Genomic DNA, 15804 nt, shown 5'->3' with positions numbered 1-15804 from the left:
GAGTAGTCATTCAGGTTGTAGGAAAGGTTATGAATAGGCTAATCAAACTCATGTTCCCTGTTCTTGTTCTTTCTCTCTCTAGAACAAGTGAAGTGCATGAGCTATAGAAGGAGAAATGAGAAATAACGATGCAAGCAATAATATTCATAAGTACCAATAACCCACTTCAATTCATTGTGTAAATTCGCATATAAGAGATGGATCAATGAACACAAGTCCACCTGTTATCAAACTCAAAATCTGAAGCAGTTTCATGCCTTTGAAGCTAATAAGGGAGGTGGAGGCAATTGTGAACTTAAGCATCTTTTTAGGAAGACTGTGCACTGTGAAAGCCATAGATGAACCCTAAATCGAGAATTAGAAGTTCGACTGTGAAATCCATAGATGAACCCATAGATGAAATTCAATACCAATCTTAATGGAGAATTAGAAGAAAAAAAAAACCCTAAATCGAACAAAAGCAGTGGCCGAACTTATAAATCCAATATGAAAAAATCACTTACCGAGCTCTCCTGCTGGCTGCTTACGGTTTGGATTCTTAGCCGAACTTCAAACAGAGTAAGAGGAATGGTTTGTTGTTCAGATTTGAGGGGAAAAAAGGCTTTTATCTTTGGAGGTGAGACTTTCTTCAGAAACCATACGAATCTCTGCACGAATCGTACGAATCTGCCGTATGGGTTCACGAGATGAAGATGGGGAAGGAATCGTACGGTTCCAGAGGCAGAGGAGGTTCAATCTCTGTCGTAGCTTGCGTTCTTCGCAGACGAATCTTGACTTCTTCTCCTTTCACTGTGAAGAGGGTGACCGCAGGAGGGGCAGAGCTCTCCGTCGTCGGTTACGCAGGAGGAGCAGAGCTCTCCGTCGTCGGTTACGCAGGAGGAGCAGAGCTCTCAGTTAGCAGCTGCAGCTCGTCTTCAACGGTTGTACAGGGAGGCACATCTCGATCTTCGAATGAGCGGAGCTCCCCGTCGTCGGTTACGCCGGAGGAGAAGAGCTCTCCGTCGTCGGTTACATAGGAGGAGCAGAGATCTGGATGCGCAGTTGCAGGTCGTCTTCAACGGTTGTACAGGGAGGCCACTGTCGATCTTCGAATGAAGCTCCCCAATATGTACATAAGATTTTTAAAATGGTCGGTTTGTCGAATGAATTGTTCCGCCTTTTTGTTTCGAGAAACAAGCGAAACAACTTTTTCTTGTTTCGTCATTCATGTTTCTTGAAGCATAAATTGAAAAGAAACAAGTAGAACACAACACTTTTACCAAACGGTATTTATGCCGTTTCTGTGTTTCTGAGAACAAGAAAACACAGAAACACGTTTCAGGGCCCGTTTGATAACACTTCTGCTGTTTCTGTTTCAAGAAACGGCAGAAACAGAAATTGCTGTTTCTGGAAACAGAAACAGGTAAGAAGGGTATTTGATAATTCTTGTTTCTGGAAACAGAAACGGGTAAGAAGGTGTTTGATAAATTCTATTTTTGGGAACATTTCGGACAGAATATGATGTTTATAAGAAATTTTAATGAAAATAATTCAACATATTGGGTGAAAAATCCGAGTGTCATACCGTTTGGTATGTAAACAGGGAGAAGAATCTGGAGGTGCACTTCATGGTAGTACGGCATAAGTCTTAAACATGGTTTTTTCTCTACGGGAGAAGGAACCACCACCATGGATTCTCTATAATACGAGAAGGGCTACATTTGTTAGGTTGGTGTGTGTTGCTTTATTTTTAATAAAGTTCCTTTAAAGAGTAGCATTGCAGATTAATGGAAGCAAGATTCCAAGTTTGTTATCCAAAATATAAATAACAATTGTGTTCTGTTTTTCACTTCCACTCACGTACAGTAAATGCATTTATAGAACAAGTGTATATACATTTTAAGTCGGACATTCATGTTTTACATCATCTGTAACACCTGAATATATTGTGTTACTCTGTGCATTGAGACACAGACTTGCAGCGATGTGCCTATGTCCCATCTTCTCAATGTGTACGTTATAAGTTCATTGCCAACTTACAACTGCAATACAAATAAAAAAGAAAAAATAGATATTACTTGGGCCTAATGGACTAGAGAGAGAAGCTTCATTGCTTCAAACTGCTGGACAGTTGAAATCTGAACCCTGCACAACATTGTAATACAAAGAGGATGACTTCCCATCAAATTTTGAGATCACTTGATGGGCAGATAATCCACAATAACACTTCCCCAGCCGCGCAATGCAGATATCAATGATTTTCTTGAACATGTTGTCTTCTTGGATGACTGGTTGTTCCAGAAATTCTGTGAGAGGCATCCACTGAAATATCACACGAGAACACATATCAGAAGTTATATTACCGTATCCCCACAGAAGCAATTAATCATGCCAGGTTTAATAGATTCAGAAAGAAAGTAATAGTTCATGGATAAAAGTTGACAGTTCAAATGCTATCAGGGGAGTTCAAACACCAGGGATTAATGTTGAGTTAGGTCAACGAGAATTAAAACAGACTATAGATGTCGGGGTCCAATCCACTTAAACCAACCAGATACTTCAACAAGTTTCTGTTATTGCCTCATCTCTGACATAATTTTACTTTCAGGATTAATTTCTCTCAAAAATAGGATATACCTTGAACGGGATATACAAAGCTCACATATAAACTAGTTATTTATGTTGGTGGTGGTTGGAAATAGATGAATGCTGTAAAGGATAGCAAGAGACACTGAGAGTTCCGAACAACTAGTCTCCAGATCCGGTCAAGATATTTACCTTGGCAGCTTGAACTTCAAGATCATCTACTTTGATCTCAGTTGATAACGGTCTTAGCATGCATATGAAGAACAGATCTGACTTTTTGAAAGCCATATCATGAACATGTCTGAAATTGAATAGATAGAGATCATGTTAAGATGTTGACAGTCCCAAAAAAAAAATATTATATATATATATATATATATATTTCATGATGTGAATATATTCAGTCTCAAATACAATTTAAAATGTTTAGCATATAATAAGTTGAAATAGTGAATATATTTCAGTCTCAAATAAAAGGAAGGTACAAATTTTCAGAGGGCAATGAATCAGGAAAGATCACCGTCAAAATTAAAACTAGGTACTGAAGATTGAGGTCCACCCTGAACTATGGTCTACACACTTCAATAACTTGGATGACTTAGGGTTGACTGACCAGTCCACTAGAAAAATATCAGTTGATAAGCATCAATACAACTTGGCTATTCAAGTGAATCTAACCTGCCCTGAGTTATATCTACTCATAAAACCGTTTTAGCAACCCCCCCCCCCCCTCTCTTTCCCAACACCTTCCACTGTTAAACCCAAGAAAGGAGGGTCTTTGGCAAGTTCAGCAACAGAAGAAAAAAATGTAAAACAAAAAATACAAGTAGACAGAAGCACCTTACCTAAAAGCTATCACTTCAACAAATTCCGTATCAATCTACATTGCCACCCAGAAATGCAGTCAAAATAAAAGGATACTCTTCATTAAAACTTTGAACATTGGATGTAGAGTATGAAAACAAATTAGGAGAGACAAACTAGACAAGAATGATATATAAAGTTATTGGATTCTTACACCGGTTTCCTCCTTGACTTCTCTTACAGCTCCAATAAAAATCTCCTCTGACTGGTTAAAATCAACAATTAGAATGCAATAGAATAGATAGTTTTACTTATGGAGATGCATGTGAATCAGTGATATGCTATTAGTTAGTGAACCCATGTGTGAGGTATGAACCTGCACAACTTTAGCAAATTGAGAAGCCGGCATAAGGCCTTGTAAATTTTCTGGTGCAGTGCAATCGAACTGGGACCTTAAGGTCCAACAAATTGAGGTATGGGGGAAACTGCAGAAGTTCAATATAATGTTCCAGTGTTTTTACCCAAAAAAAAAAAAAATCCAGTGTACCTCAAGAATGAAACCTGTTGGTAATTTCCAAAAACCAACAAATGCTGGGGCACAGTGCTTCTCTTGGACGACAAGGACCTGGAGATAGTCATCATAAAAAAAATTCCATTTGCATTAGAAAGACCACTTTCTCTGCTACACTAATTAAGGAATCGAGAGAAATTATAGATGCTATATCAGAACTCTTATATATACATATGTGTAATAAACTTGAGCTACAATGTTCGTACCATATGTTTGGTGTACATGATTAATGTAAGCCATCTAAAAACTGCATCATTGCTTCCTCACAACAAAACAAAATGAATAAGTTGCATTCAACAAAGAGCTCCTTTTACCTCATTTTTCTCATTGACAACAAATCCCCCTACTCCCACCTGATGCGAAGCATTCGCAGGAAGCAGGCAAGGTCCTTCAGGTATCCAGTATGTCAACATTATGTATTCTCTCTCTGCATGGTGGTATTGGAAACCTTGCTGTCATCAATTTAAGTTTTTAGAACCATCAATTACAAAAACAAACCCAAGATGTAGGTAATTCAGAATTTTCTACCTAAAGCCATTGGTAAAAGTAACCAATGGTGTCAAAGACCAACTGTCCCATCCAAAAGTCCAAAAGAGGGGTTTTATATATGTTTCATATATTATTTTTGTTCTTCCGATGAAAAGTCAACTTCAATGGTTGATGCATAAGATTACCTTCACTGCAATTGGAACAAGCTCAGACTGTTCCAGAGGTAACTTAAGCCAAACCCCCTTCTTTCCCTACAATGGAATCACATAAAGTTTCAGATTAAGTATGCCCAGGTTTGTCAGCTGACTCGAAACAAGGAAGAAGATATAACATAAAAGACACTCCATTTTCGAAAACATGTCAACATTTGACACATGTCGGCACCTCTATTTAGTCAAGAACCTGTCTTTTAATAACTTATATGCCATCAAAAATTTATTCTATAAGCACTCTTTTAATTGGCACAATTTACATGACGTATCAACTCCAAGTATGTGCCTCTGTTGTGGGTTTCCAAACTCATTGTATTGGCTACTTTTGGATCATTGTCCTCAGAAGTACTGAAAGTCTTCACACATTACATAATGAAAGAAAGATAAAAACCAAGTTACAGATGTATTTAGAAACCTTAAAGTTGTGTCACTTGGGACTACAAGTTGTCTATGATCAGTACACCCACTAGTACATAAGATATCTCATCAACAGGGAAGTTCATCATTCCAACACACACAAACACACACACAGAAAAGGAGTTTCATCCATATCCAAGGTGATGACACAAACCACCGCTTAATTAGATGGTCATTTTATTTCAAAAATTAGAAGTCTAAAGTTGATCACAATCTAAAATGCCTCACAGATCCCCAAAAAACACAAAATAAACTAGAAAATTTTACTATTTGAATTCAACATGCACCCAAAAAGAGACAGTAAGCAAAAAGGAGTTCATTGAGATTAGTGAAAGCGAGAATCAGAGGGTTCCATTAGATTGAGATTGGTGCTCTACTGCTCCATTATTCAAGAATAGATTTTTTTCCCCTACCAGGTTTGTATAGCTTCTCTGCAGAGCTGGGGCTGCTTGCCACCCTCTTCTCATCTATGTAATAAAATATTAACAAAGATACTATTTGGCTGCATAATTATATATTCAACTATATATGGTGCAAGATGAATGTATTATAAGGACAAGGGGGAAGACCAAAGATAAATTACTCCGAAGTTATGCGAGACAAACATGAGTTCTTACAGTATGATTTGAAAGCAGACTGAAAGTCTGAACCATGAATTTGGTTGCCAACCCAAAGCAGTTCTAATAAAGTTGTTGGTGTACGATGTCTTGCATTCCATCACAGTTTAATCTAGGGAGTACTGGTGCAGTGTCTCAACAGGCAGGAAGGCGGTCCCACTAGCCGGTTAGCGGGCCGTGGGGGTTGCAAGGGGGGCAGGAGGCCCCCTGCATAGCAAGGGGTGTAGGGGGCGCAACCCCCGCTCGAATTTTTTATTTGAAGGCAATTGTGTACTTTCTGGATTAGGGTTTTTCGCTATATATTTGTAGCGAGGGTTTCTTTCTCTGTAATGCAAGCAATACTAAGAGATGTGAGGGACGAGCGTTATAACCCTATTCTCCATTGATAGTGAAGTAGGATCTCATCTCACCGGGATGCAGGCAATCTTGCTGAACCTCGTAAATCTGTGTGCATTGCTTGTTCTTGTTTTCCATTATCTTTTGCATTGTTTTAGGGTTGCGTTTCTACAAAAGTGTGGGTTAAGTTGCGTGTACTTGTTCATATGTGTGAAGGCAAAAGCAGACCATATTAAGAAAATAGTATGCAGTAGATCCCATGGTTGTGAGGAAAATGAAAAGCTACCTCTTGTTCCCACTGAGAAAGAGAAGACTGAAGGACAGAAGCAAATGCATGAGGGTTAGATGGTAATCTTTGCGGATTAACAACAATCCCGTCATACTGATCTTGAAAGGCATCAAGTACACTTGTTTCTCTAGAAAAAGGAATTGAGCTCGTCCCATTTGCTCTGAAGATCTTAGATGAACCATTTACCACTGCAAATTTGTCTTGGCCAACTGAATCAATAGCTTGGTTTGAAGCTCTTGTGTTTGAATAAGAAGCCTTCAGAAAAACACCTGTGCAAAAGAAAATCAGAAGGGAGAAGCAGAAATGCTTCCCCTTAACCCAATATAGATGCCAATGCAGACCAATTAGGCGAGCAAGTAAATAAATATACACGACTATTTCAAAGTGAATAAGCTCATTGTTGCACACGGGCAAAATTACAAAGCAATAGCCAAGAGTCCAACTATACAAGTCAAAATTTTCACTAGTACTTTAGCGCGACTCCTATTACTATAGCTGGCTATCTAATTTTTCCAACAAGAGCAAAGAAGTTGAAAGCAATTCCAAATCACTGCAATCATCTAGTACATGGAAAGCAAGATTGTTCTTGACATAACAAAATCATGCAGTTAGCAGGTGATGAAGAGAAATATAGACTTATTCAGTATTCACCAAAAGAATAAAAATGGAAAATGTGGTCCTTAGCTGACATTATTGCATTTGCACTGTTGCATGCATCGGCTGCTTTTGTTCTGTTTTCCGGTGACAGTGCAGCCACAAACTCAACCAACCATGGATTCGAGAAAAGACTACTTTCAATAAATACAATCCGGCAAAACCCAACACCCATAAGCACTGATTAGTCAAATATTCTAAAAAGTTCCAACAAAATTTTGATGAAAGTCATGCTCTGATCTTCAATCCTGGAAACCCAACACCCATAAGCACTGATGACCCAAACTTTCACAAATTCCAACAAAATTTTGACAAATGCTATGCTCTAATCTTCAATTCAAGCAACTTAATTCATAACCAGAGCTAACTCAAAAAACGAAACAAGAACTGATGACCCAAACTTTCACAAATTCCAACAAAATTTTGACAAATGCCATGCTCTAATTTTCAATTCAAGCAACTTAATTCATAACCAGAGCTAACTCAAAAAACGAAACAAGATATAATCTTACCAAACAGAGCACTTACAGAAATTTTACCTCTACAAGAAGAGAACTGCCGTGTGATTTTAGCACCACCCAGGTGTCCCGGAAAGATTTTTGAGCAAGCCCTCATTAGCGAACACACTGTCTTCGACGCAGATACCGTCCTCAAATCAAACGCCTGCTGCCCCATATGACTAAAATCGACGACTCCCAATCTCTAATGCGGTCCGATACTACACTTCCCTTAGAAAAATCTAGATTCCCGTAGCAAGTATTGCTCAAGAACAAGAATCATTACTCAGTTTGAAGTTTGAACTAGAAAACTTGAAGCTCAGATGAAAGCTTTAAATTGGGATACATTACTGATTACAGATGCCATCGACAATTAGTAGAAAATGACTCATAATCAACTAAGGCCTATTCTAAAGTTGCTATAAAATCCAAATCTCAAGTTAATGAAGTGGGCTCTTGCTGGACCTTTGAGTGGTCTGAAATTGACAGAATACTTCCATGGCCGTAAACATCAGACAGGAAAAAGAAACAGAAAAATAAACAGAAGTGTAAGAAATTGAAAATTTTCAAGAAATAAAGAGAAGCTTAGACTTTTAGAGTAGTCACTCAGAGCTCAAAGAGCTTTAAAACATTGAAGACTTGGAAGGAGGGAAAGTGGAACTGAGAGAGAGAGAGAGAGAGAGAATCACAGAAATTAAAAAGAAGTTATTTTTCCAACGGATATGCGTGGACAGCATAAAAGCACGCGGAAAACTGGAACTCAGATGTGAGAATTCGAGAGGGATCGGCGGTGGGACCCGCGGGGAGAAGAGAACCAATTGGATTGGAATTTTTAGATTTAATCAATCCCTTAGATATTATTATTTTATTATTTTTTGTCTATTTGTTTACAATTTTGGACATGTGGTGGAGGATTTCACTAAGAACAGTGTGATGCTAGTGGACATGGGCTTACACTGAGCCCAGGTCTCATGATGATGCAACTAAGCCCATGTTTATGTGAAGGCCTTTTGCAAGGGCATGTTTGGGATATGCATAGCATTTTGTTCTATTATTTGGGGTAGACTAGGGAAACCCTTTTGCACCATGACACTCATTTCCAAGTGATTATTTTTAACTTACAACCAATTAGGTTTCATTGTATGATTTGTAGGTTTATGTTTTCCTTCATCTCACTAAGGGATAATATGATGATGTAATGATTAGAATTTGGGTTCATCATTAATTCGCACTCCTATTGTAAATGGTTCGAAAATATCCCTTTACAATCCAATCAAAGGGTCAGATGGGGTGATTGATGAGATTCTCTTTTCACTGTAATTGGAGAGAAACCTTAGTCCTAATCTCTATTCATTCATTTTTTTTAGTTGTGTCCTTTATACTGATTTTACTCATCCACCTCTACATCCTTACTCCAATCTTCCTCATAAAATGAAACTTTACAGGGATAGAAATAAGACACTTAGCAAGGGCTATGACTTTTGTCAGGAATTAGTTTTGATCTGCGAAACCCTAGGGCCTATCCCACTTACCTCTTTGAATAGATGAGATATTACATACTTGAAAGGGCAGGTAGTGATAGGATTCAAGAATATCTAAAGTTCAGTATTAAAGAAACCTATCATGAAACCAAAAATTACTATCACAAAAATAGGATTTGAAAAAACCAGCTGCATCTTGCATTCAAACAGACCCTAACGCTGAAAGCAATTTTTTTTTGCATGGCGTTTATGCTAGCCGAGGCCCAATCCTTAAATTTGGGCCCATTTACCAGCATCTTTTATTTATTACTTTAAATGACCCACTTAGAGACGGATGTAATAGGGAGATTAATCAGAACAAGATATTTGATGGAGAAAGAAAGCTAGTGGGGCTTATGGAGCTAGATAGAGTTGAAGGCTTCTCCAATCAGTTGGCCCCAAAGATTATGACTTGTTTGTCTTTAACCTAAATTTGTATGAATGTTGTGTGGGTACTGTCCTAACATGCTTTATAGATAGTGGCAGATGATTTCCATCGTTCCCACCATTAAAGGCTTTCTAAATCCATGACAAAATGATGTGATTATCAGTAATCTTAGATATAATTTATACAAGGAAATATTCCCTATTACCCCTAAAGTATGCCCTAAGTTTATTAGTGAAACTTGTGGGCTAATGTGGCATTGGTGGCCACAATGCCACATCAGCATAATCTCTTTATGTTGCAATAGAGGTTTATATACATATTAAGTAGGAGTTATCCTTTCTTGTCCTCTAGCACCTTCAACGTGCATCGGATGGTTGGCAGCATCAAGGAAAACATCTCAAGTACCTCTCAGCCGTTCGATGTGTGGTGGAGGGGTTAACGCATTTGGGAAGATTTCGTTCCAAAGCTATCACCTCCTCATTAAGTAGAAATTGCAACCCCAATTACCCTTTTTCTTTTTTGGTGCAGAACAACCCCTTCCCCCACCCCACTTTACCTTGATGGAAGGTATAAAGGTGGCTATATCAACTTTAAAAGAGGGTCTCTGGATTCATGTTGAATGGGTAGAAAATCACCATCACTTTCTGCATATGAGAGATAGAGAGATGTCAGAAGACGAATCTCTTTGTAAATGATACAGGTCGGTGTCGGCGGCACGTTGGGCAGCATGACGGGATTCTTCGATCTTATGAGGAGGTACCCTCCTGTTTGAGTCGTTTATTCTTTCAAACCTCTCTCATTGGTGATATTCCCCTCTGCAGTTCTACCTCACAAAAATACACTGATAGCTAACTAAAATTTTCAGACTTGAGTTTTCCTTCACCCACTTTGAGAGGTTGAATGGAACTTCCAAAATAATGCCAAGAACATAAATTTTATCGGGAAAAAAAAAATGCCACGTGACCCTACCTAAGTAGTAGATATTGTCAAATGGTAAATAATGAAACGTAACACTTCACTAGAATAGTAAATTCTTTTTTTTTTTTTTTAATAAAAAATTAAGGTGGTTAAATCCACTAGTACTGGTTTTATATTAATTAAATAGATGTAAAACCTGATGCTTGTTCAAAAAATTAATTACATTATCCCAAGATTAAGAGAATATGATTTCTATACGCATTGAGATTTCACATGCCTTGGTTAAGATCTTTGGAAGGAAATTTTTTTTTTATTATTTTCACACCTAGACGTGAATCCTACTAGTCTTATACTCTTATCTACTATTGATTACTACGTGGTCTTTGTAATTCTTTCGTTATTAATTAGCAAACGTGAATGTGTTACGTGTGGAAAACCATGTTGCATAAACCTGCTTAAGTGCTTAATCCACCTGAAGAATTTAATATTCCAATGAAACAATTATTCCTTTATTATAAACTAAAGTTTTTATTTGTTACATTTAATTATACAAATTTTTTTGTGGGTTGGTTATGGCTGGGATGAAGCTAGGGGGGGTAGTGTCGTACTATATATAAAAGAAGGGATAATGTTCTCTGGTGGAACATAGCCTCCACTACGGGATGTCTCTCTTCTCTCCCTTGTGAAATGATTTATATGGACTGTGGGAAGTGTTGGTGGAAGTTGTGCTCCCTCCACAGAGAACACTCTCCTATTAAAAATAATGAGCTTGAGAGAAGCTACTTAGGCTAGGATGTTGAATAGCCTAAAAGTTCTTTTAAAGAAAAAAAAAAAAATGAACATTTCGCCTGTTTAGAGAGGGAAAGTGCCCTTAGGCATGCTCATGTCCCAAGCTCCCAATAGATGTGTTTTTGCCAAAGGGGTTGATAGCCTAGTGGAAGGAAGCCCTAGCCCCATCACTGTTTGAGTTGGATGGTTGTGGTTTTGAGTCGACACATCTCATTATCACTTGTTGATCTTGTGGAAGTGTTGCTTGCTGAATGGGGTCTTCAGTTTGGAGCTATGATCAGAACCATGGAAAGAGTATAGATGCATCTCTTATGTGGATTATATCTTAACCTAGAGACATATCCCTAGGAAGGCAAAAAGAATAATCATCTTCCTTAGATGGATGTCTATTACGTGCGAGCATACCTGAAGCAGAGAACCAAAAAATAAAGATCATCCGTGCATGTGAACCACTTTCCTTTTCAGATCACCCAAGCATGTAAATAACTTTCCTTTTCCTTACATAAGCAATACATAAGCAATGTGGGATTAAAACAATTTGAAGAAGTAAAAGAAGAAAGAAAATATTTCACAAATCTTTGATTTTTGAAGGTTTTGTTTTGTTTTTATTTTTTTATTTTTTTTTTAATTTTTTTAATTTTTTTAATTTTTTTTACATCTAACTGCAAGAGACAAGTTTAATTGGTTTTCTATTATTTCATAGACTAAAAGAAGGAAAAAGTGGTTTAAAAAAAATTAAAATTTAAGTGCATTCGTGACCTATTTAGAAACTCATTTTGAGAATTAACATTAATCGAAAACAAGGCCGACCAGTTCGATTAATTACTTGCCAGTTTTTGATAAATAGTCTCTCCAATTCCAATCCATTATGTAATTCTTTTCTGTGTTACATGGTTATGTGATCATTTCTTCGCATTACCTTAATCTCTTGGGTAGAATATATACATTCTTTGATATATTGAAAATGTTTTAGAGAGAGACAGAGAGAGAGAGAGAGAGAGAGAGAGAGAGATTATGATTTTGAGATTATAATGCAATGATCAGAATTTCTAGTTGCCTCTTGTTGTAGATAACTGAGATCATCATCAATTGGCTATGGCTTTCTTTATAGATGTCCTCCTGGAGAGCCTAACTGAGATTAGTGCCAATAAGGTGGCAGATGGAACAAAGATGACATCAGGAATGGCTTTGATGACTTTAATCTGTGGGATAGTCTCGCCAACTCTCTTCACAGCCATGGCAGCTGGTGGTGTCACCAATCCGACGACCATGGTAGTGTTATCTAGCTTGCTAGTGCTCATTTTGTTGTTCATCAAATCCATGAACACTTCCTTCTTCTTTATTGGATCACTCTCAGCTTTCCAGTTCTCATAAGATGCCTGTATATATTATTAATTTCTAAGTAGAGTTAGATTAGAATATATTGTAAAGCTACTCAGATAGATGGTGAAAAGTTAATACTGACCTCCACATCTTCTCTTGCTGGAACATCATAATGCCTACCAGGTAAAGCTGAGTTGAAGGAGCTGATGATGAATTATTTGACAAGGCAAGCATTTGAGTTAGTATATGTCTTTTATCTATATCCATCTATCTGTATTGTTGAGGTTTCACGGAAGGTGGAAGTAATAATTTTACGTCGGAAGTGAGTAGTTTGATGTTGAGACTTACAATTATTTAGGCACTTTCTTCTTAATGACTAGCTTTTAAAAATGAGATTTATCCAAGCTCCTAACAAGTGCTATCAAAACCAAAGTTTTGGTAAAGCCAAGAATTTGGCAGAACCAAGGCATGAGAACCTAATGAGCCTCCGAGATGAAGTCGGAGAAAACATCTCAATGGCTCCCTGGCTGAGGTGTGGGAAGACCGGTGGCTCACTCTCTCTCTTCTTTTTCTCCTTTTTCTCCTTTTTTTTTGTGGAAAAAAAGATCTCTCTATAGCTCTTGTAGCCTTCTGACGTAGGGTTTCAACCCTAGCCCGAGCTGGTTGGAAAAAAAAAAAATAATAATAATAATTTATTGGATTGCCTTCAGATTGGGGTGTTGTGAAAACGAACTCAAATTGGATCACACTAAAACAACGAAAAAAAAAAAGGCTTTTCCACCATAATTATGTAAAATCCAAACTAAAATAGATAAGAAAAACCAAATCTTTTCTTATCGATTTGATTTCAGACTCACCCATTCTCACATCATAATGGGAAAAATTAAACCAAAATAAATCGACCAATTGACGCCACTATTCTGAGGCCTCTTACCCTTTCTTCTTTTTTAATAAAATCTTTATTAGAAAAAAAAAAGGGGGGGGGGGGGGGGGGATGATGAATCTCTTACTTGAAAATGTCAAGAACAGCAACATGGAATTCCTCAAAAGTTCCAATAGGTTTTTCAATAAACTGCTTGTAGAGTGTATCTGTTACCATCCCCAACATCTTTGCTGATGGCATCCCTGCAGGGATACACAACCACTTAAATATATTAAGGGGAAAGAAAACCCATAAATGAGTAAAATAAGGACTATAGTTTAAATGAGATGGAGAAGAAATCTGCAGACCTTTTCCCAGGTAGCTCATAGCTAAACCCATTTTGATGGAAGAGAGAAGGACTAAGATTTCAGCAGAACACAGAAATAGGTTCAGGTATGAAGAAATTGCAGATAGATAAATATAGAAGAAGAGGTCTTGTCTAGGCTGGTTAAGGGAGGACATGGATTGACTTGTCTTGTGTTTTGGGTGAATATAAGTAAGGAATCCTCTTCCATATTTTTCTTGTGTTTTCTTGATATGTGAATCTAAGCAAGGAATAATCCTCCCATATTTTTGTTCTCTCAATTAATTTCCATATTAGAATGACCGGATTCTTGACTTGTAACTAGCCGTTAGCGTGGGAAGGGAGGAACTGAGGAAGCATGTCTGTGTTTGTGTGCAGAGGAATCTCCATCTAACATTAGAAAAATGGAGCTTATGGAGAATCTTGTCACAGAACCAGGGTTTCAAAATCGGTGAATCGGATAGAACCTAAAAAAACAAACAAGCTAAAAAGTATAAACAATGCAACCTTGAACCTTGGATGGTTGTAACTTGGTCTTAATTAAGATCAAATTTAACTTTGATTTTTCATTTTAATGGAGGATAAAGGATCCAATTTCTCTCCACCCATGGTGGTGAGAATATCTTCATCCACCCAATCTAACCCTCTGATTGGACTGAAGAAGGGCATTAGGACCATGAACAATAGGTTGTAGCAGCCTAGCAGGAACACAGTCCAATCATAGATCACATCACCAATAGTGGAGAAGACTTAATCTAGTGATATGATGTCCCTCCCTATTGTATGCATTCATGTAAGCCACAACCGCTTCGAGCTCCTTGAAACCCGACTCCCCGTCCACAATGTCTTTAGCTCCGAACTCTTATCTCCAAGCCAAGCACTTGTCTATGTCATGAATGGATCAGGTTCACATATGAGAATGTTTTCGTACACTCATGATATGTGGTTATAGAATCTATTAAATGAAAAGAGAGAAAATTGATTCTATATCCATGGACCAGGACCGTTCTTGTACATTATCGTACGTGAACCTTATCCGCTCTCCTTGTCTATAAAGGTAAATGAGTTTATGACTCTGAATTTTCTCGCCCTGAGAAACTTTAGAAAAATCACGTCCGCCCTATCGTCGCCACCCAAGAGCAAAATACCCCAAATGGATTCATCAGATCCATCAGAAATCGAGAGCTTCTCTTTGAGCTCTTGTAAAGCCTTCCTCTCCGAAGAGTGTAAGTGAGAAACAAATTGGGTGTCTTCCTTGAAAGAGGGAGATTTTAGTGAAAAGGGTATAACGATCATTTTAACTATTGACTTAACAGTGATTGATGGTAGAAGGTTTGAGTCTAATTTGGTGAAACAGAGAGGGTGTTCTTATAATTATGGCATTCTCCAGAGGGTGGTGGTGTTGTAAATTTCTCTAAAATAAATGATTGAATTTGAACTTCATATCCCAAAAATCTAGTAATCAGAATTTCCAATCGACATTCCATGCGTAGATTTTTAAATTGAATCAGATCAGTATCAGCCAAGACCGACCCCGATCCTGACTAATCTAACAACATTGATCTACTAGTAACCAGTCCATGTCCAGCAATGCCATCCATATTGAGGTGAGTGGGAGCTTGCATCGGGTGAGATCCATCCAGTAATGAAGTGATGGGATCAACTGGATTTTCCATGAATAGAAAGGCAATAGAAAAGTCATCAGATTCCTCCATTGGCGGGGCAGGAAAAGGAGCAGGAAGCCCTACCACTGGGTATAAGCTAGCAGAAGCAGGGTTACCACAGGCATCCTACTGGTGGAATCCATGCATGGGAATAGCTTCACAGTTGATGGGATTATTCATGCAGCAGGAAGCAGGCAAACCCGAAATTCTCGAACTAGGACTAGCTTCACTATAAACTTGCTGGTGAGAGAGTTCCGACCAAGGCCAACTGTTGATCTGGATCGGGAGAGTAAGGGCATTGTGGAAATATCCCCTGGGTGGAAGTGGGATGCCCATATCATCCTTATCAAAGGGCAATGATCGGTGCTATGTAGGATTCGGCCACATGTAAAGCAAATAGAGTGGAGCTTATATTTGATAGTGACAGTGGTGGTATACTTATATTTATTTCTGATTTTAGAAAACAAACATAAGGCTCTGTTTTTTTTTTTTTTAAAACAATTTTGGCCATTGCTATGGGGGGGC

General features: G+C 37.9%; 2 protein-coding genes across 2 annotated transcripts; both read right to left on the bottom strand.

The window, feature by feature from the left end:
• Positions 1-1819: 1819 nt before the first annotated feature.
• Positions 1820-8143, bottom strand: LOC122080776 (nudix hydrolase 8-like). The gene is made up of 9 exons (XM_042647625.1): positions 7494-8143; positions 6298-6569; positions 4615-4680; positions 4255-4392; positions 3917-3994; positions 3584-3634; positions 3411-3445; positions 2758-2866; positions 1820-2301 (listed from the first exon to the last, which is right to left on the bottom strand). Exons 1-9 carry the CDS (start codon positions 7627-7629, stop codon positions 2095-2097), a joined length of 1092 nt encoding a protein of 363 aa, XP_042503559.1. The 5' UTR covers positions 7630-8143; the 3' UTR covers positions 1820-2094.
• Positions 8144-11899: 3756 nt separating this feature from the next.
• On the bottom strand, positions 11900-13758 carry LOC122082774. The gene is made up of 4 exons (XM_042650542.1): positions 13620-13758; positions 13400-13514; positions 12532-12592; positions 11900-12445 (listed from the first exon to the last, which is right to left on the bottom strand). Exons 1-4 carry the CDS (start codon positions 13648-13650, stop codon positions 12152-12154), a joined length of 501 nt encoding a protein of 166 aa, XP_042506476.1. The 5' UTR covers positions 13651-13758; the 3' UTR covers positions 11900-12151.
• Between the last annotated feature and the right edge of the window lie 2046 nt (positions 13759-15804).

The sequence above is a fragment of the Macadamia integrifolia genome, chromosome 6, assembly GCF_013358625.1.
Source record: "Macadamia integrifolia cultivar HAES 741 chromosome 6, SCU_Mint_v3, whole genome shotgun sequence".
NCBI classification, from domain to species: domain Eukaryota; kingdom Viridiplantae; phylum Streptophyta; class Magnoliopsida; order Proteales; family Proteaceae; genus Macadamia; species Macadamia integrifolia.
Note: the sequence above shows the minus strand (reverse complement) of the source record. Positions and strands in the feature narration are given on the sequence as shown.

Excerpts from the sequence above, each read along its gene's own strand:
- LOC122080776 (XM_042647625.1), bottom strand. The coding sequence starts at position 7,629 with ATGGGGCAGCAGGCGTTTGATTTGAGGACGGTATCTGCGTCGAAGACA. Across the intron at positions 3,635-3,916 it reads CAACAGGTTTCATTCTTGAG|TCAGAGGAGATTTTTATTGG; the intron begins GTACACTGGATT and ends GATTTTAACCAG. Across the intron at positions 2,867-3,410 it reads GTTGAAGTGATAGCTTTTAG|ACATGTTCATGATATGGCTT; the intron begins GTAAGGTGCTTC and ends ATTCAATTTCAG.
- LOC122082774 (XM_042650542.1), bottom strand. The coding sequence starts at position 13,650 with ATGGGTTTAGCTATGAGCTACCTGGGAAAAG. Across the intron at positions 13,515-13,619 it reads TATGAGCTACCTGGGAAAAG|GGATGCCATCAGCAAAGATG; the intron begins GTCTGCAGATTT and ends GTATCCCTGCAG. Across the intron at positions 12,593-13,399 it reads GCTGTTCTTGACATTTTCAA|CTCCTTCAACTCAGCTTTAC; the intron begins GTAAGAGATTCA and ends ATTCATCATCAG.